Source organism: Clytia hemisphaerica, unplaced genomic scaffold, assembly GCF_902728285.1.
Source record: "Clytia hemisphaerica strain Z4C2 unplaced genomic scaffold, Clytia hemisphaerica genome assembly, whole genome shotgun sequence".
Lineage (NCBI taxonomy): Eukaryota > Metazoa > Cnidaria > Hydrozoa > Leptothecata > Clytiidae > Clytia > Clytia hemisphaerica.
The window spans coordinates 76,451-97,386 of record NW_027104466.1 but is presented as its reverse complement, the minus strand read 5'-3'; the positions used below and the strand labels follow the sequence as shown (position 1 = coordinate 97,386).

Genomic DNA, 20,936 nt, shown 5'->3' with positions numbered 1-20,936 from the left:
GAGTGGTGGAAAAAGAAGTTTTTGTGATTGTTTTTTACGCCCAGTCAGCACCTTGAACTGACTACCCAATTCCCCTCACATGGCATGGGTTGACTCTTGCGAAGGTTCATCCACTTGCCAAGTGAACCGCTGCGAGTGGGAATCAAACCTCAGTCCACAGTCCACAGTGCCTAATTTTTATGTATATGATGCATTTACATAATTGCATTTACCACTGAAAGACATGATAGACATAGTATTAGATTGTGATCTGATATTATGAGATTAAAGTCAATATATCAGTCAAGAAGAACTCAAATCAAAACACATACTGTAACAAAAATTAACTTTCGTTTTTAAAATGTACAATACTATATTGCTATATTACAGCTATATACCATAAAATACACAGTGCAAAGGTTTATGATGGCAGATAGCGCAATGTACTGGAGATCAGGTAACTTGCATCAGTGGAGACTAATATGCATAGCCTTTAAAATGAATGACCTTGCTGGTCATTAAAATATAAAATTAAATCAAAACAAAAATGGTAGAGTAGAGCTGCGAGCAGAGCTGCGTAGTTCATTTTTTTGAAATTTTGCTGCTTTGATTGATCAGTCATTTGATGGCTATGCAAGTTTCCCTCCACTGATGCAAGTTACCAGACTTCACGATATCACCTTTCCATGGTACTCTCTTTTAAGGTACACATCAATATTTGAAATACGATTATTTGATTAATGTATGACCATTATGCATGTTAGCCCGTATTTTGACTTCACGGTACTTATCCCCGGATGGTTCAGTTGTTTAGAAGTATGACAAAGCATACTTCCAAAACGCCCGTCCACCCAATATTCACTCAATCATTTTAAATTTACTTTAATTGTCCTATGATTTCCAAAAAAATAAAACTTTAAATTCATAATTATATAAAAAAATAAAAAAGTTTGATGCTTTAGTGAAATATTTCAATAAATTCCTAGTTTCAATTTTCAGTGGGCATTTATCTAGCGCTTTGATTATCGCACTACTAACGATCAAACAACCTCACGATTTATCCACCTAGTGATCTATCCACTAGCCAATCTGATGACCTACCAATCCATCGACCTACCAACTCGTTGACCAATCCATTCATCCATCCCACCCACCAATTCATTGAGCAACCATCAATCCCCCGCCGACCTATCAATCCAAACAATCCATTGGCCTACCAATCTGCTGAGCTACCAATCCATCAACAAACAAAAGCATATACCCAGACGTCCGCACTCGATAGGATCGATCATCGGAATGGCTCGATGACGGATCGATATGTGATCGATGGATTACTTACAATCCGGATAGGAGATCGATGGAAGATTCAGCCATTGAAAAGTCTCGAGTATCGTTCCTTGGTTGATCCATTATAGAGCTAGTATTTCAATTGAGTATATCGATTCGTCATCGATCGTTAATCGATTCGTCATTGATCGTTAATCGATTTGTTACCGATCGTAAATCGAGTATGATTCGATAGGGTCGATAAGATCGATAAAAGATCAATGATAGATCGATAAATAATCGATAACTAATCATAAGCTTAAAAAAATCTTGAGTATCGATCCTCTATCGATCTCCTATCCGGATTGTTAAGTAATCCATCGATCACATATCGATCCATCATCGAGCCGTTCCGATGATCGATCCTATCGAGCGCGGACGACGTCTGGATATACCTACCAATCCATTGAGAATTCGTCAACCAAAAACGATTAGTTGACCTACCTTCTTCGTTGACCTACTAAATCCATCAACCTACCAATCCGCTGACATATACCCAATCCATTGACTACCAATCCCTTAACCAACCAATCCATTGGCCTGCCAACTAATGTCAACCAACCAATTTGTCGACCTATTGATCCATCAACCTAACAATGATCAATCAACCTACAACAATGATCTCCATATCATAATTACCGATCCATATCATCCTACTAACTCCTACTAACCAGTGCACTAGCACTAGCTAAAACTGATCCATATTATTGAGGCCCCCCCAGCGGCACCCCTAATCACGCCATCACGAAAAAAAATTTTCTCCATCACGCATCACGAAAATCGCTAAAATTTGTCATCACGCAAAAAATAGCGAAAAATAGCCCAAATCACGCATCACGCCTCAAATTTTTGCCCTATCACGCATCACGCCAAAACCTTGATCACGCCATCACGCCGAAAAAAATCTCTAATCACGCCATCACGCAAGAAAAAAGTCCCAATCACGCCATCACGCAAACCGCTGGGGGGGCCTCCTCGACACAAATCTTAATTTTCAACAATAAATGTTGAAATGAACTTAAGTTATAGGGTCGATCAGGCGGCTGATTAAAAAAATTACTCTCATTTTGAAAAAATAATATAATTTTTTAACAACCAATAATAATATTTATAAAAAAGCGAAAACCAAACAGAATATTAAGAGGCAAAAAAACATTAGACCTAGAAATTACCTAGAAACTTTAAGAATTATTCTAATTTTCATTTAAAAAAAGGTTTGTGCATATAATATATAAGCATATTGTAATACAAAATATATAACAACTTAGAATTTCTTAATATTGGAAAGGCGTGCTCCTCGCAATTTATTTCCAGATATTTCCAATATCTTATTCAACGGTTTTTATATGATTACAGGGACATAAAAGTAGTAAAATGTAAACATTGCGCGAACCACGTGTCATTAAAGAGAACAATTAAAATCATGTGTCAAAAAGAAACTTGAGAACAATCAAAATCAGCCATATTTGTTTTTATTTTTTATTTTGACATGTGACATTTGTTTTGATTTTGTATCCCGCTGCATACGGTTTGTTTACAAATTTCGTCAGGACTTTTATGTCCCTTTAAAGAAGTATACACACACTATATCTTAAGTTCACGAAGACGGAGTTTGGCCTAAACCTAAGAACAAATTAAGAACAACGCGAGCCTTAGATTTTTAGAACTGATTTTTACGCTATCGTTTGAGCCTAAAAATTTTGAAAAAAATTAAAAACAGCCATCCAAGACTTGGACAAAATTTCATCATTCTTATAAAAAAAGGATCAAAGGCAAAAGAACAACTTCACTTTGAACCTTGGTCTAAAGGTGGAGTTAACCTTTTAAAACCATTACTCTCGGGTACCTAATAGCCGGGGGGGCCCGCTAATTAATTTTTGGAAAATTTTCCACCCAGGACATTCTTATTCCAACCCCCCCGCTTATTGATTTTTGGGAAATTTTTTTTTGAAAGTTCCCTCTTTTGCCCTAATTCTGCTGTATCAGCCTCCTTTTCGAACATTTTCCACCCAGGACATTTTTATTCCAACCCCCCCGCTTATTAAATTTTGAGATTTTTTCCAACCCCCCTGCTTATTCCAAACCCCCCGGCTATTAGGTACCCGAGAGTAGAAACTACTCCCCTGTCTCACAAAACGATGGTTGAATTTCTTCTCATGGAGGGGATGAAAATCTCTATCGACGTCCCAATGGAGTTAGAAGTTCTATTGATCCAAGCTCAAAAAATGCAGTGGGGTAGTTTAAGAGTGCAATGTTTTCTGTTGAATTTCAAGTGGGGATGAAATCAAAGTCAATTTCCTAGTAGGGCTGAATGTGCAGGGTATTTTTCCCACACAAAACTTTGGCCAAATTTTCGAGTAGGGCGGGGTCCACCGAGTCCGTGACACAGGGGTGTTAAACCAAAAGAAATTTCCCTATAAAATAATACAAAGGATAAAAAAGATACCATTGATATTTCTAAAGGTACCAGAAACTGTACAGGTCTTTCAAGTTTGGTAAAGTTACATCATTTCTGCCAGCTGGCACACAACGTTGTTTCAACGTTCAACGAACGTTGTATGGACGTTGTTTTAGCCAGTAGTGACAAATTTAAACAAGACAAAAGTTGTATAAAATTTGCCAGTACTGGCAAAAACCGGGGGTCTTTCCGTAGAAAACATTATGTCATGAATATCATGAATTGACAAACACAGTTCAAAGCCACTTTAAAATAATCTACGAGTTCAAAGCAGTATTATCGAAATGGAATATTATCCTCGACAGTAGCTCTTAAAAAGCCATCGGTAGAGTGTTAGAATTGAATCGAATCCTGGCGCTCGAAAAATCGTGAAAAACATGGGTAGGAATTTCCTCCAATCATTTTTAGTGAAAGGAGTCAGTTTTTTCCACCCAGCTGACTATAGTGACAAATTAAAGGTTTTATTTTTACATAAGTGTAATTTTTACGTTTCATATCAGACATATTTCATATCAGGACAGGGTTTGCCTATTGTTATATTATGCTGATATAAGCAAAAAGTTGTTTTTCTTTTCCTTTTTTGACCAATCTTGCTCCACATCTGTGTCAATAAAAGTGACGAGTAAGCAAACCAAGGATTTATTATACACTGGATATACAAGTAACAGATTTTTGCCGATTTCTCGTGTACTAGCTATGTCCGCAGTAATGATATTATTGTTCACTCTCCTTCCCTCATTAAATGATTTTTCGAAGCATTTTTATTGCATTTCTTATCGAAAATCACTCATCCAATTCCCAAAAGAGACTTAAAACTTTCCTGTGAGAGTCAGATTCTTCCACTTAATTGCTAATTATAAGTCGTTATGACGTTTCAAGCTGTGAGAAAGATGCAAAAGACGTGTCGTGTATAAGAAATTTAATGTTGACACCGGAAATTTTCAAACTTCAACCTCAAAAAAACCACTTTGCCACCACGTGCCTCCAAAGGATTTTCATACCACAGTGGAGCCAAGACACTCAAGTCTTATGTATGTTAATTTAGTCTCTTCTGGGGACAGTCTTGGAAAGATATTTCCAATTGAAAATTTCGTGTCACTATAAGCATTTTGCGTGAATTTCTTGTCTAATGATGTTTTTCTCACATTACATTTCACAAATGTATCCAGCTCGGAATGCTAGCCTTACTTTCAAACTTTTTTTCTGCAAATGTACAAAAATAAAGAGCTAGAGAACTTTTTAAAAATAAGACTGATAAACATTTTTGAAAATTAGACATCTTCGAGCCGCCATGACAGTTGTCCTTTGCGGACAAAGCTAGAACATCAATTGTTTTCTGAAACAATGAAAATACAATGATCGCTCTCCATCGTTTTATGAGTCGTTTATCCAGTGTATAATAAATCTTTGAGCAAACGATATCACTCTTATTTAAAAACAAAACTATTAAAGGATACGGGGGAGATAAATAGCACAACTTTAAAATACAATTTTGAAGAAATCTTGCAAGAATTTGTTTCCATTTCATTGAGTCGTTCATCAAGTAGCAATAAATTAAGCACTTAGCTATGTAATCATCAATCAATCAACAATGAATCAGAATGCAAGTTCCATTAAGGCCACTGACCTTTATATACCCTGGACCAAGTTACTCAATCCCAGCCAAGCAAAACATTATGATCGGAGTTTTTTTTTAAATTGGTACCCTAAAGGCGGCACTACTCAATAGCGGTGAAAATGTATCGAGAACGCTAGATTTTTATTTTTTCTCGAATAATTTTGATGATGTAGCGCCGTTAGACGTTAATTTTTAACATTGCAATGACTTCTTCTCGGGTACCAATTCAAAAAAAAACTCCAATCAAAGATGGCGGATATAGCTTGGTCCAGGGATATATAAAGGTCAGTGGTTATGGCCAATAAAACTCATTTTAACGAACTGATCCTCCAATCAGTAAGCTAGCTGAACCCCATCAGCCAATAGAATAACTCCTCATAATTTGACCAGCCAATCACAAAGCTAGAAAAATGCTCTGAACCAATCAGAATGCAATGTAACTTCTCAATCAACCAATGATCATCAAGTAATAAGGTTACCAGTGGTTAAGAAATCAAAACAAATTTCACAAACACGGACAGGTTTGCTTAGTTCATATTTCAATATTGGCATCTGTTGTTGGGAACATTTGTTGCACAGTAATCGACCACAGTGGCGACTGAAAAAAACAAAGATTAGAATGATTGGTTAAGAGATCGAGAAAATATTTATTCAAAGTAAAACAGAACAGAAGAAGGCACCACACACATTTTTTTTATAAGCAACTCCAATGTTCGGGCCGGGCCTTGGGTTTCTTAATATTTTAGCTCATTTTCTGAAAAATTTGCTTTGACAACCCCTGATATCAAACCACATTTATGCTTATTGGGTCAAGGCTATCATTTGCCATGCTTAAATTACCTAAAAGCTAATTTTAGGCCCCGAGCATTTGGCCATTCTATTTTATATCAATATAGGGGAACATTTCTGAAAAGAATTGAAAAGGTGAAATAGAGTGATTTTTCATTTTTCCAGGGGGTAAAAACTTGTTTTAAATTTTCCAGGGGGTTTCAGAATGATTTTAGTTCGTCCATTCTCACTTAAAAGGTAGGAAAATAATTTTTCCAAGGGTATTTTTGAAAATTTTGCCACTTTCCAGGGGGTATCCACAAATTTCAAAGAATTTTTTTAGACGTAAAAAAGGTTCGAACACCCCCTGTATGGATTTTTAATGGAACAGCCCATTAACAACCAAGTTACTTATAAAAAAACGTGTATCGGTGAAAAATAATATTTTAGTTTGGAAAATTTTAGAAACTTGCCGCCATTCTATCGCCCCCTATTGTTATTTTCCCCGTTGAAGTAGAGATACACAGTGTTAATAGTTGATTGAGAAAACAAATCAATTTTCAAACCTCGAATTAGAAAAACTTGTTCTTGGAGGTTCTTGTGCATGCATTTCTTTCACTTGTGACTTTGTCTTCATACTATCTCTTTATAATAATCTTTCTGACTTTTTCTGTGTGCATGCAGAAATAGACTTGAGCTTATTTGATATGGGGAAAAGATGACATGGTATGCTGTAAAGCGACCGTAGTGCAGTGGTATAGCATCCGGTTACGGTGCGCAAGGCTGTGGGTTCAGCCCTCAGCCGGGTCATACCAAAGATTCCCAAAATGGTACTTGATGCCTCTCTGCTTGATGCTCAGCAATTAAGAGAAGGATCAAGGGTAACTGAGGCAATCCGGAAGAAAGTATGTCGCCCGCTCCTACCTTCGGGTAGATAGCTATCAAAAGAGAAGCTTTCGGGCCGCCTCCAACTGCGGCCGCGGACTTACTACTACTTATTTACCATGTTGTAATTGCATACCTTATCGGGGAAAACTTCGTCGGGGAAAAAGGACGAAATTTTGGACAAGTGACGAATATTTTCCCCGACGAAGTTTTCCCCGATAAGGTATGACGCGCGTTGGAGAAGAGTGTGATACATTGCGTGCTTTTCATACCCTCGTGAGTAGTTTGTGGGTCCAACAAAAAATCTCGTGCGTTGATTCATCGAGTCTGTGTTAACGTGCGTTAGGACGATGAAGGCGAACTGCATTACAGACCACTTTGTACCTTATCGGGGAAAAATTCGTCACTTGCTGGTAGTTGGTAAACGCATTAAGGCCGGGGAAAATTTTCGTCGGGGAAAATATTCGTCACTTGTCCAAAATATTCGTCACTTTTCCCCGACGAAGTTTTCCCCGATAAGGTATTCAACATAATATGTATACAAGGATGGACAACTGAGACTCATCATCGTTACTCCCTTCCTACTTTACAGGGATTCAATTAAGCTTAAGGTCTGTTAACGCGCAGACTTCTTTTCATATCTCAGATACAGCTGAGTCTCTTTGACTCGGACCTTTATAACTCGAACGTCTTCTTAACTCGAAGAAAATTCCTTCAGTTCCGTTCAGTTAAGAATACCTTATCAAACTTAGTCCATAAATTTCTATATAATAACTCGCTTCGTGTTCCCCGTGCGTGTTCGAGTTATGGAGGCTCCACTGTAATAACCTAAGAGTGTTCACCACTATTTAGTTCTAACTCATCATTCATCTTTTCTCTTCTTCTAAAGTCATGGTGTAAAGTGTAATGGTGGAAATCTAGGCTGTGTGTACATAAGATACCGTGTAGATGGGTTTTTTTCTTAAATATTTTCAAGTCACAGTCAGATTATTTTATACGACCTTCCAGCGCTGAGGGGCGGATCAATTTTTTAGTTCGATTTAGAGAAGTTTGATAAAAGATAACAACAGTTTTTGCTTTTCCCAAGAACTGACGTCAAAAATTACAAAAAGTCGTTCTATTGTAGCGTGTAACAACAACAGATATCTTATATAAAACACTAGATAGAGTTTTTCTTGAATATTTTCAAGTCACTTAATCACTCAAGATATTGCTCCAAAATCCAACTTCCAAATCAGGCAATGTCTCACCTATGATATGACGTAAAGTTGACACAAAAACCAAAGCATATTCAGGGAGGGTAATTCAGGGAGAAAGCGGCGCCCTCCTATACCCCTTAGCTAGATAGCTAACGAAATAGGAGCCTTCAGGACGCCGCCTTCGATTGCGGTCACAGACTACTATGTGCATTAGGTTTATTTCATCATTCAAATTCAATTGATGAATTGATTCCACTTACCAATGATGCTTGCGAGTGGTGATGTTGAAATTTTGTCCACATTGATGGCATGATGGGCCGTCTGACCACGCTGGTTCCGTGTTTAACATGTCTAAAACAAAAAATAAAAACCATACAGTTTACGACAGATACAATAAGATGCGAGTAGCCCAGATTGGCGCCATCGCTTCTACAGATCAGATTGTTGATGAATATCATAACATTAAATTACATTATCATTACATTACTAGAGCCCAGACGCTTTCACTTTCAGACAAAATGAAACACGGCATTTGCAGAGTCAACAGAACAAGCCGATCGGATCACTTTTATTCATTATAAGAGCAAAAACACACACAAAAAGCTGAAAACACTACAAACACTACTAACACTACGAATAATTCCTTCCCCACTAGAAACTCTGTTATCATATGACCAGGGGTACTAGACTCTGTAAAAAAAGAGTGTGACGACACAAAAGAGAAAGAGAGCTAGGAGGATTGTCTGAAAACTTAAAATAACGAACAAGATCAGATCAGGTTAGATCATCACCTTTGTCACACTCTTTAGGGCGTGGTACAGGTAACGACGAGAAAATTTATTATGATATCCATTTATTCAGTGGTCAAAGCCAAGGTTTTTCGTCCGAATGTTGATTATACAAAGCTAATAGACGATATCGGCTTTCCGAATTCTCCCCGAATGATTACCCATAATGCATTGCGCAAAAAATTCACGGAAAGTCAATATCGTCCGTGAATTTTTTTGCGCAATGCATCATGGGTAATCATTCGGGGAGAATTCGGAAAGCCGATATCGTCTATTAGCACACTTTTCCTGAAACTTTAGCGAATTGTGCAGAATTTTGAGACGGAAAAATCCCTTTGCATACTTCGCTGAGACGGATGAACTCTTTTAACGCACTGTGTATTGGAGCTAAGTATATGATGGCCAAACCATTTGGGACAAGCTGGAGTTTTTACAAGTTCTTTGATGACTCTGTTGGTCGTTAAATGTTGAGACAAACGATTTTATTACTTTTTCTAAAGAACGCGTCATCCCTATTGTTTAAAAATAACCAATCAGTTAAGCATCTTGTAAAAACTCCAAGGCATCTCAACCACTAACCTAATAATTTGAATAATAATTTCTTAGTGGCGACTGGTGCATTGAATATAGACATTCCATGTTTATTGATGGTTCCAATACGAGCACCTGATCTCAACAAAGCACAACACAAACCAACAGCACCATTACTGTATGCCAAGAATAATGCTAAAAGAAAGGAACAGATAAAAAAGTTGAATATACAGTTGACTCTCTCTAATTCGATCTTCAAGGGACCAAAACATTTCTTCGAATTAGGGAAAGGTTTAAATTATGGAGAATATTTTATACGACCTTCCATAAAGGGTAAATTCTAACGAGTTGAATATGAAGCTGACTCTCTCTAATTCGACCTTCAAGGGACCAAAACATTTCTTCGAATTAGGGAAAGGTTTAAATTATGGAGAATAGTTTATACGACCTTCCAGAAAGGGTAAATTCGAACGAGTTGAATATGAAGCTGACTCTCTCTAATTCGATCTTCAAGGGACCCAAACATTTCTTCGAATTAGGGAAAGTCTTAAATTATGGAGAATATTTTATACGACCTTCCAGAAAGGGTAAATTCTAACGAGTTGAATATGAAGCTGACTCTCTCTAATTCGATCTTCAAGGGACCCAAACATTTCTTCGAATTAGGGAAAGGTTTAAATTATGGAGAATATTTTATACGACCTTCCAGAAAGGGTAAATTCTAACGAGTTGAATATGCAGCTGACTCTCTCTAATTCGATCTTCAAGGGACCAAAACATTTATTCGAATTAGGGAAAGGTTTAAATTATGGAGAATATTTTATACGACCTTCCAGAAAGGGTAAATTCTAACCAGTTGAATATGCAGTTGACGTTTTACTATTCCATAAGCTCATGAATAAAAAAACTCTTGCTTTTCCGAAGAACTGACGCCAAAAATTACAAAAAGTCGTTCTATTGCAGCGTGTAACAACAACAGATATCTTATATAAAACACTACTAGATAGAGCTACTCCGTCCCTAGCTGAGGCAAAATAATCCACCATCTTGAACGAAGTGACGTCATCATTTAGCTTGCATGATCCTTGAAATTTCGAAGTCATTGCAGTGTCAAACAACTTCAAAAGTCAAAACGCAAGGTTTTTACTGTGACCTACTTTCGGCAAAGATGGTGGATTATTTTGCTGCACATGCCGTTGTTTGGAAATACAGAGTAGCTCTATCTAATGTTTTATATAAGATATCTGTGTTAACAACCCCTTGTGCCGTTCAATACCTGACGTATTATTACATGGCTGCGAGTAACACCGAGAATTACTGGAGATGAAAAAAGGTTAAAAGTGCAGGGTAGTTAGTCGGTAGAGCATTCGCCTTACAATCCAAGGGTTGTGGGTTCGATCCCCAGTCACCGCCAACTCAGCGGATGAGTAGCTTAGATTGGGTAATCTGATCTAGGCGGTAAGTTACTGGGAGCTGAGAGTAGGTGTGGCGCTCCACCTCAGCATTCGATCTCCCAGGTCTAGCGCAAATAGAAAAGGGGATAGACTCCCTCACTCCCGGCTCCGCCGACAGCCACCAGATGAATATACTTACTTACTTTACTTAAAAGTGCAGCACAATAACAATATTTTTTGAACGTTATCTGTTCTTACCTGTGCTTTCAGACGCATCTATCGCATCGAACGGATAATTCGGCATCGTCTGTCGGAATAATTCGAATATGGAAGCCGCGTTTTCTTTACTGTAAACTGCTAGCGTGTGTAGTGGGTTGTGGCCCCTAAAATCGAAACCATTGAACTCATACAAAGTCATTGGGTAGGAAATACAAGTAGAATGGGCGCTCGTTGATTTCCAAGGGACAGATGAAAAAAGTTTCTAAGAGACAGTGAAATTTTGAGAAAACAAGATAAGGGGTTCTCAATTATAGGAAAATATCATGTACCATATAAAATATCATGTTTTCTTATGATGTGGCTCAACAGAAGATCAAGATGGATAAAATTGATATTTTTACGTGGATAACCGAAGTGATTTAGAACTTTTCTAGACAGTCTTTTGATCGTTTCTACAGCAAGCCGGGTCGGCTATCTATCAATTGAGCTAAACGTTAGAAGGGGCAGGGGTTTGAACCATGAATCCCTGGCTTGTTGTGCAAACGCCTTAAATCAGTCAGCCCATGATCCATCCGAGACCTATGAGCCGAACTTGGGAAGAAGCGGGGATTTTAAACATGAGTCCCTGGTTTGTTGTGCAAACCCCCTAAACCAGTCAGCCAAGGATCCATACAAGACTTTCAAGATGAAGCATACTTAGCATTGTAGGATTCGGCATTGATGTTGGATTCAGTGAGAAGGACACGTACTGTGGACATGTTACCGTGCTGGCATGCCATGTGTAGACCTGCCAGAAATAAAGTATGAAAAAAGTCACTTTACAAAATAAGGGGAAATACTGCAAAAGGCAAGCCAGTGAAAGATTTTGTTTTTAAATAAGAGTGATATCGTTTGCTTAATTCACAAGCTTTTTCACATTGAGTTGACATGGACGTGGAGCAAGATTGGTCCGGAAGAGGAAAAGAAAAACATCTTTTTGTTTATTCAGCACAATATAACAATAGGGAGGCACTGCCCTGATATGAAATATGTGTCTGATATGAACGGGACCGCCCTGATATGAAATATGTGTCTGATATAAAACGGGAACACTTATGTAAATACAATACCTTTAACAAAAAATCTCATAATGTAGAAAGTCTCAGAAAGCAGCCTGCAAACAATTCTGCCTTCTAAAATACTGAAAAAAACGTACCGTTGTTGAGATTGGTATCCACCAGATCTGGATTAGCACCGTTTTGTAACAAGACTTCCAAAATGGCAGGTTTGTCCTCGATCGTTGCGATGTGGAGAGGGGCTTGGCGTTGCTTGTCAAGAGCGTTCACTTGTGCTCCGGCCAGTAGCTGTAGAAAGTTAGAAAAGAATTAGAGAAAAAGAAATAAGAAGACATTTGCGGAACTTTCCACCATTATGGGAGCAAACGTTCGATTGACCTTAGGAATCTCCTTAGAACCCAAGACCATGTTCAGACGTTACGGGTTTCGTATCGCTCCGGTGTAGTATTTGTTACGGATAGGAAGTGTTCATACTCATTTCAGAACGTTTTGGAGCAAGAAAATGGAGCAGTTCCGTTCTGATGAAAATAGTGGATCTGTTTTGCTTCGTAGCGTCTTCTTTTTTGACGTATCCAATTTTGACGTTCACGTTTGTTCCGGAACCGTTTCGTTTCGGAGAGAAACGGAACGTATCGTGTGAGCGTGGTCTAAAGCTCTGTTATAAGGTTTCTGCGGGCCAAGTATTTCAAACAATCTGATTACTCCTTAGTCTGAATCACAGACCTCTACAAAAACCGCAGGTAGTATATTATCTTTAAGGAGCACGAATCCGTTAGTGGATGCTAGCAGCGTAGTTGTGACTGTTCTTTCTTATTGATACCATCTATCATCAAAGACGACATGAAACCATTAAAATCAGGCCTGAGGTGCGATTTGAACGCGTCGTAAAACCTTTATTTCCCCTGTTTACACGACGTTTATGCTCACTTATTCAAAACTCTTCTACTCGATACGATTCATTGTTCGATAATATTGAAACACGCCGTCAAATCACAGATCTCTACAAAACCGCAAGTAGGATATCAGGAGCACGAATCCGTTAGTGGATGCCAGCAGCCTGATTACTCCTTGATCTAAAAAAACAAACACTTACCAAATGGCGAACGATGATCTCGTTTCCAGTTGGTATGGCCAGGTGGAGGGGCGTCCTGGATGAACCATCTTTAATGACAGAGTTGACATTGACTTCAATGCTGATCAAGAATAAGACGCTATCCACATCATTGTTGGATACTGCTATGTGAAGGTAGTTCCGTCCTTTGTTGTCAAACTGTAATGAAAAGGGTAAACGAGTCAAATATCACAATTCGTATACACGTTTTTTTTATTAGAACAAACAATATAAGAACATTTTAAGGCTTTGTGGGCTCAGAACACTCAATTTCTTAGAAAAAATGCATAAAAATACTCATAAAATGGAAAAATTAAGAACATTTTAAGAACATTTTAAGGCTTGAATATCAAAAGTTAAGAACATCTGAAGACTTAACAAATATTTTTGATGTTCTTATAAAAAACGTGAAGCGCTTAAAATGTCCAGTTAACCTATACTCTACACGTTTTTTTATTAGAACACCTAAAATTTGGCTGAGCCTGGATGTGCTTATTTTTTTAGCAATTTTCAGCCTAAAATGTTCTTAAATGCGTTCTTAATTTTTCAGACTTCTTTAAATCGACAATATCAAGCAAAATAAAGAGCACTTAAAATTGGTAAAATTTGGACAATATTTGACTCTCAATTTTGGAAAATCCATCCCCAAGTTTCGTTTAAATTGCTTGAAAAGAGGAAAAAAATGTAGTTTCTTGTCATTTTTTTCCAAACTGAGGCTGGCCATGTTCTTACGATGTTCTTAATTTTTTGACGAATTTCAGCCTCAATGTTCTTATAAACTAGGTTCTAATAAAAAATAAAACGTGTACCCGTTCTTTTTTTAAGAACAAACTATACAAGCAAATAAGGAATCGAAAGTAAAAATATTAAGAACAGGCTTTGTGGACTCTGAAACACCCGGTTTCTAAGAAAAAATACTAACATAAATGGCGAAATTAAGACATGTTAAAGAATATTTTAGGCTTACAACTCAAAAAGTTAGGAACATCCGAAGGCTCCAAAAATGGTTCTTATTAAAAAACGAGTATTGAGTCAAAAACCAATTGTTGTGAAAAATGTTGGATTCACATGGGCCAGATTAATTCAATGAAAGCTACTTGCCGAGTTGGTTACTACCGAGAAAAGAAACTGAAACCTTTGAAAACTCTAGCGGAAAAAAAATCTAAACAACGACTAAAGTCAAGCGATCTTATGAACAATATCCTGAAAGATAACAAGTACATATTATGTCGAAACTATATTATCCCGTAACAGTCTCGTATTATCTCATAATACCGATATTATTGTATAACACATATAGGAAGGGGATATAATAAGATGGTTATCAGAAAAAGATTTTTCAGAATTCCCTACATGCAATATATAATCAATTCAATATTGACATTCAAAACAACTATGACTGTATGATTAAGGTTAGAAAGTGGGAATTTCCAACATAACAAGACATCGTCTAAATTATTAATGCAAACAAAGGGGGAAATCAAACAGACCTAGTTATGAAAACCACAAGTGGAGTGTAACACAAAACTGTCCAAGATACATCTTTGTAGACTGGTACAACTTGCTGTGGTCCTCAGGGGTTGGTTATCACATTCTTTGTCTCAAAGCGCCTTAACTGCGGCGAAATGCAGTCCGACCCCAGGTTCTCGGTTGAGGCTCGACCGCATTTTAGCATTTAGTTTAAAGCCCCGAAGAGGCTGGAGAGCTCCGAAAAAGCTAGAGATGTATCTTCAACCTCAACCTTTTTCTCAAGCAAGAAAAAGAAAAAGCCTTAAGATTTGCGCCGCATTTAGAAAGACAGATTGACTCTTAACTAACCTAACTAACCCTTTCTTTCAGCATCTCAAGTCCAACAAATCTGCTCTAAATATTTGTACAACATTTAGAATGGCAGATAAAAACGTCATCAAAAAACTATCGGCAAGCTGAGTTTAGTCTGGTGTAATGTTAATGTTCTGTCCGCCAAGTTAATCAGTGTTGTTTGTTTCGTTACACTTATTACACGTTTTTTATAAGAACAAACTATATAAGAACATAAGGCTATGGCCAAAATGTTAAAAACAAGTTAAGAACATTTTAAGGCTTTGTGGTGGACCCTTGAACACCCGATTCTCAGGAAAATAATACTCAAAAAATGGTGAAAATAAGAACATGTTACGAACATTTTTAGGCTAAAAAGTTCTAATAAAAAAACAACGTGTACTGCTTTACGGTAGGATATGTTCTAAAGTCTAGGAATAATATTTTACCTTATTTGATTATTTCAACGAAAGATGAGTTCCATACTTTTCTTGGGTTAGCAAACAACAAAATACCCCTGTCTCCTTGAAAGATGTGTTCTAAAGGTTTCTAGGGTTAGCTAGACAACAAGAACACATCGTTTTTTCTTTTATAATACCCCTGTCTCCTCGAAAGATGTGTTCTGAATGTTTCTAGGGTTGGCTAGGTAACAAGAACACATCGTTTTTTCTTTTATAATACCCCTGTCTCCTCGAAAGATGTGTTCTGAATGTTTCTAGGGTTAGCTAGTTAACAAGAACACATCGTTTTTTCTTTTATTACACCCCTGTCTCCTTGAAAGATGTGTTAGAATGTTTTCAGGGTTAGCTAGGTAACAAGAACACATCGCTTTCTCTTTTATTATACCCCTGTCTCCTTGAAAGATGTATTTGAAAGTTTCTAGGGTTAGCTAGGTAACAAGAACACATCGTTTTCTTCTATAATACCCCTGTCTCCTTGAAAGATGTGTTCTGAATGTTTCTAGGGTTGGCTAGGTAACAAGAACACATCGTTCTCTTCTATTATACCCCTGTCTCCTTGAAAGATGTGTTCTGAAAGTTTCTAGGGTTAGCTAGACAACAAGAGCACATCGTTTTTCTATTATAATACCCCTGTCTCCTTGAAAGATGTGTTCTGAATGTTTCTAGGGTTGGCTAGGTAACAAGAACACATCGTTTTCTCTTTTATTATACCCCTGTCTCTTTGAAAGATGTATTTGAAAGTTTCTAGGGTTAGCTAGTTAACAAGAACACATCGTTTTTTCTTTTATTACACCCTGTCTCCTTGAAAGATGTATTTGAAAGTTTCTAGGGTTAGCTAGTTAGCAAGAACACATCGTTTTCTCTTTTATTATACCCCTTGTCTCCTTGAAAGATGTGTTAGAATGTTTTTAGGGTTAGCTAGGTAACAAGAACACATTGTTTTCTCCTTTATTATACCCCTGTCTCCTTGAAAGATGTGTTAGAATGTTTTTAGGGTTAGCTAGGTAACAAGAACACATTGTTTTCTCCTTTATTACACCCCGTCTCCTTGAAAGATGTATTTGAAAGTTTCTAGGGTTAGCTAGTTAGCAAGAACACATCGTTTTCTCTTTTATTACATCCCTGTCTCCTTGAAAGATGTATTTGAAAGTTTCTAGGGTTAGCTAGTTAACAAGAACACATCGTTTTTTCTTTTATTACACCCCTGTCTCCTTGAAAGATGTATTTGAAAGTTTCTAGGGTTAGCTAGTTAGCAAGAACACGTCGTTTTCTCTTTTATTATACCCCTTGTCTCCTTGAAAGATGTGTTAGAATGTTTTTAGAGTTAGCTAGGTAACAATAACACGTCGTTTTCTCTTTTATTACACCCCTGTCTCCTTGAAAGATGTATTTGAAAGTTTCTAGGGTTAGCTAGTTAGCAAGAACACATCGTTTTCTCTTTTATTATACCCCTTGTCTCCTTGAAAGATGTGTTAGAATGTTTTTAGGGTTAGCTAAGTAACAAGAACACGTCGTTTTCTCTTTTATTACACCCCTGTCTCCTTGAAAGATGTGTTCTGAATGTTTTTAGGGTTAGCTAGGTAACAAGAACACATCCTTTTTTTCTCTTTTATAATACCCCTGTCTCCTTTAAAGTTCCTAGGGTTGCATAGGTAACAAGAAGACATCAGACTTTCTTAAATATACTTAGTCTCCTAATTTCAGAACACATCAATATTTCTATTTTTACCATGCACTTAAAACTGGGGTAAAGCACCCCCAATGTTAGGGGTTGACGCTATGTATACTACGATTGAGCACTGAAAAATAGTGTTCATATAATTTTAAGTGTTCCTAATGCTCGATTATTTTTTCTCTCTAAGGCTCTGAATTCATGATTATGAAGGGTTATGAAGATATATAGACAATTCTTCAAAAACAAAGTTTAAAATAAAACTTTTATCTTATATCGACACAATTCGGTGACAGTGACGCTTCTATCAGTTGGTCTATCACAATACTTATCAAGCATATTCTTTTTAAAGATTGCAGTGCTATCTTCAGCCAATTTGTCTGATTTCATCCTCACTACTTCAGATTTTTTCATTTACGTCACATTCAATATTAAGGAGATAAAAAGGCAGTAAGTGTGGAATTCCAACATGACACGACACACAGTTTATTCCTTAGTTCTCTCTATAAAGGCTCTGCATCTCTATAAATGTATGAAGATTAGAAATCGGTAATTTCCGTGTTCTAATGAGATTCAAAAACACAACAGAGCATGGCTTCAAAACATTACTTTAAGACAAATCTGATCTTTAATTTAAATCTATTTATCTATGTCAGTTGTTTTTAAATCTCAGCATTTAAAAGATATCAATTGTAAATTCCAATATGACACGAACAGCAAAGCTTTCTTAAAATCAAAACAAGAAATGGGAAAGTTTATCTTACCAATGTTCTCTGAACAAGTTCCACAAGTAGACAAATGCACAAAACTGTTCAAACGACATCGTTTAAGGACTCTAGATATAAAACGTGGTCCGCAATGGGTTGGTTATCATTCTTTATCTAGAAGCGCCTTAACTGCGGCAAAATGCAGTCCGATCCTACCTTCTCGTTACAAAAAGCTAGTACCACTAGTCGAGACTAGACCACACCTTTTGATATGGCATCCGGTATAAACATTTTCTTCAGACGCGGTAAAGCTCTAAAAAGTCGGGAAAAATTTTCAAACCCTGTTTTTGGCAGGTTGTCGGGACCAAGTCAAATATTTCCAGGATTATGCGCAAAGACTATCATTCCTCTCCGATTGGAAATTGGTCCGCTCCTTTAAATCTTTAGTGTTTTAGCGGCCGCCAATCCGCCATCTGAATATCAGAGAACCGCACTTAGTTTGGTTGCAGAAGAAGAATGTTCACGTGAGACACATTCCTGGTAAATCCGAATCGAGTCTCCAAACGCTTTAAAAGTCACTAAATGTATTGCTAAAGGCTAGTACCACATGACCACACCTTTTGATCTGGCATGCGGTGTAAACATTTTCTTCAGACAAGGTCGAGAAAATTGTCCTTAAAGCCCTGTTTTTTTGGGGAGGGGGTTGTCGGGTCCAAACAAAATATTTACAGAAAAACGCCCAAGGGCCGTTGAGCCAACTGGGGATGCATCACATCAAAAGCCGACTATCATTCCTTCCCGATGGGAAAAATTCTGAGGATGAACAGAAGCCTACCACCAACCCGCCGTCAGAACATCAGAGGAGATAAGCACCATAAAGGGAATGACTGTTGCATTAACCGATTGCATTTTGACGTCATGTGACGTCATGTGAAATCTAACCAAATCCCTTAAGGTTTATGGTACGCAGTCTAGCAATTCGGACATAGTAGAAATAAAGCAAAAAGTAATGGAGGGAACAAATTAAGTTTATACAAACTAAATCCCGTAACAATAATCGTATCATCATATAGCGCCTACATTACTGTATTACACGCATTATAAACGACTCCAGTCTATATGGTATAGACTTTATATTAATTATCAACCTATCTAACCATTTCCCAAGTTAAAGTACTTGCTTTTGGTGCGTTTAAATTCACAATGTAGATGTTTTAAATTAAAGAGATATTTTCACTCTTCACAAATAACTTCCCCTGGATCTCACTAAAGTAAATTTGTGGCAGGGTAATGCATGGGCCCAATCAACCGTAATATTGGACCACCCCCCATTTCGGAATGGCTCGTCGGGGCCCATGTAATGCAATAAGTCTAAAATGGTATTCCAAAACCATCCTTACTGGATTATTTTTACCCTTTGAACAATAGAATTTCTGTCCCCATTTGGATTTCAATAGGAATATTTATCCCGGCTGAGGAAAAAATTTCCAACGGGGCTGTGAGACAGGGGTGTGAATAACTTTCTGCCTTCAGAGTCTCGTGAAATATTTGATTATCTCAACGAATAATGTGTTCCAAAATTATATCCCTGAAAGATGCGTCCTAAGGGTTTCTAGGGTTAGCTAGGTAACCAGTTGAAATTAAGATCTCTAGCTCTACCATACGCTCAGACCATATATCAAAAAAGTCGGTTGCTTTCGCAACTAGTTAGAAGCTTTAAGCATAGAAGTTCCATTCCCGATGAAGTGGTACATTTTCAGGAATAAGCAACCTTTTTTGAAATCCCTTTGGATGAAGCAACATCAGGGGTTGACGCTACGTATACAAGATTGAGCACTGAAAAAACAGTATATTACTACTACAAAAAGTGTATATGGAAAATTTATACTTTGGGGTTACTAACAATGAAGTATAAGCCCAAAGGGCTAGAAGCAAATCTTTAACCTTTCTCAGGCAAGAGAAAGTGTTTGAAATCTGAAGAAGATAAACAAGCAATTGTGAAATTCCAACATGACACGAACAACAAAGCTTCTTTTTATCAAAACAAGAAATGGGAAAGTCTATCTTACCAAATGTTCTCTTAACAAGTTCCACAAGTTGACTGAGACACAAAACTGTCTAAACGACATCGTTTGAGGACTCTAGATATAAAACGTGGTCCGCAATGGGTTGGTTATCATTCTTTGTCTCAAAGCGCCTTAACTGCGGCGAAATGCAGTCCGACCCCACCTTCTCGTTACAAAAGACTAGTTCCACTAGTCGAGACTAGACCGCACCTTTTGATCTGGGGCATCCGATGTAAACATTTTCTTCAGACACGGTAAAGCTATGAAAGTCGGGAAAAATTTTCAAGCCCTGTTTTGGGGGGTTGTCCGGACCAAGTCAAATACTTCCAGGATTATGCGCATGGGCCGTTGAAACCGACAGGGTATGCGGCACATCAAAAGCAGACTTATCATTCCTCTCCGATGCGGAATTGGTCTGCTCCTTTAGTGTTTTAGCGTGGGCGGCCACCAATCCACCGCCATTGAAATATAAGATAACAGGACTTAGTTTTTTTGGTGCGTTTAAATTCACAATCGAATGCAGATGTTTTCCATTAAAGATTTTTAGTTTTTACAAATAACTCCCCCCTGGACTAAAGCTATATGGTGGCCAGGGTATGCATGGGCCCCATCAACCTAAATATTGGACCACCCCCCCCCCAACTCGGAATGGCTCGTCGGGGCCCATGTAATGCAGTAACTCTAAAGGCTGTCAAATTAGGATCCTAAGATCGTAAGAGCATTTAAACCTGAAAATTTCGAAAATCCAAAAACAGCCAAGCCTGAGCCAAAATTTACTGGTTTTATAAAAAAAAGTGTGTATTTTCACTTTTACAAATAGCTTCCCCCAGGATTACGTTAAAGCTATATGGTGGGTGGGGTAATTGGAATCAAAAGCGCTTCTTCAATTCAACCGAACT

At 37.6% G+C, this 20,936-nt stretch overlaps 1 protein-coding gene across 1 annotated transcript in view; it reads right to left on the bottom strand.

The window, feature by feature from the left end:
- Positions 1-5,215: 5,215 nt before the first annotated feature.
- Positions 5,216-20,936, bottom strand: part of LOC136821155 (rabankyrin-5-like) — a 32,926-nt gene continuing 17,205 nt past the window's right edge. The window contains exons 12-18 of the mRNA XM_067077386.1: positions 13,314-13,490; positions 12,361-12,508; positions 11,862-11,952; positions 11,205-11,329; positions 9,601-9,747; positions 8,494-8,584; positions 5,216-5,979 (exon numbers count right to left, since the gene is read on the bottom strand). Of these exons, the coding sequence (XP_066933487.1) occupies positions 5,844-5,979; positions 8,494-8,584; positions 9,601-9,747; positions 11,205-11,329; positions 11,862-11,952; positions 12,361-12,508; positions 13,314-13,490 (915 nt within the window). The 3' untranslated portion in view covers positions 5,216-5,843. The remainder of the gene's footprint in view (positions 5,980-8,493; positions 8,585-9,600; positions 9,748-11,204; positions 11,330-11,861; positions 11,953-12,360; positions 12,509-13,313; positions 13,491-20,936) is intronic.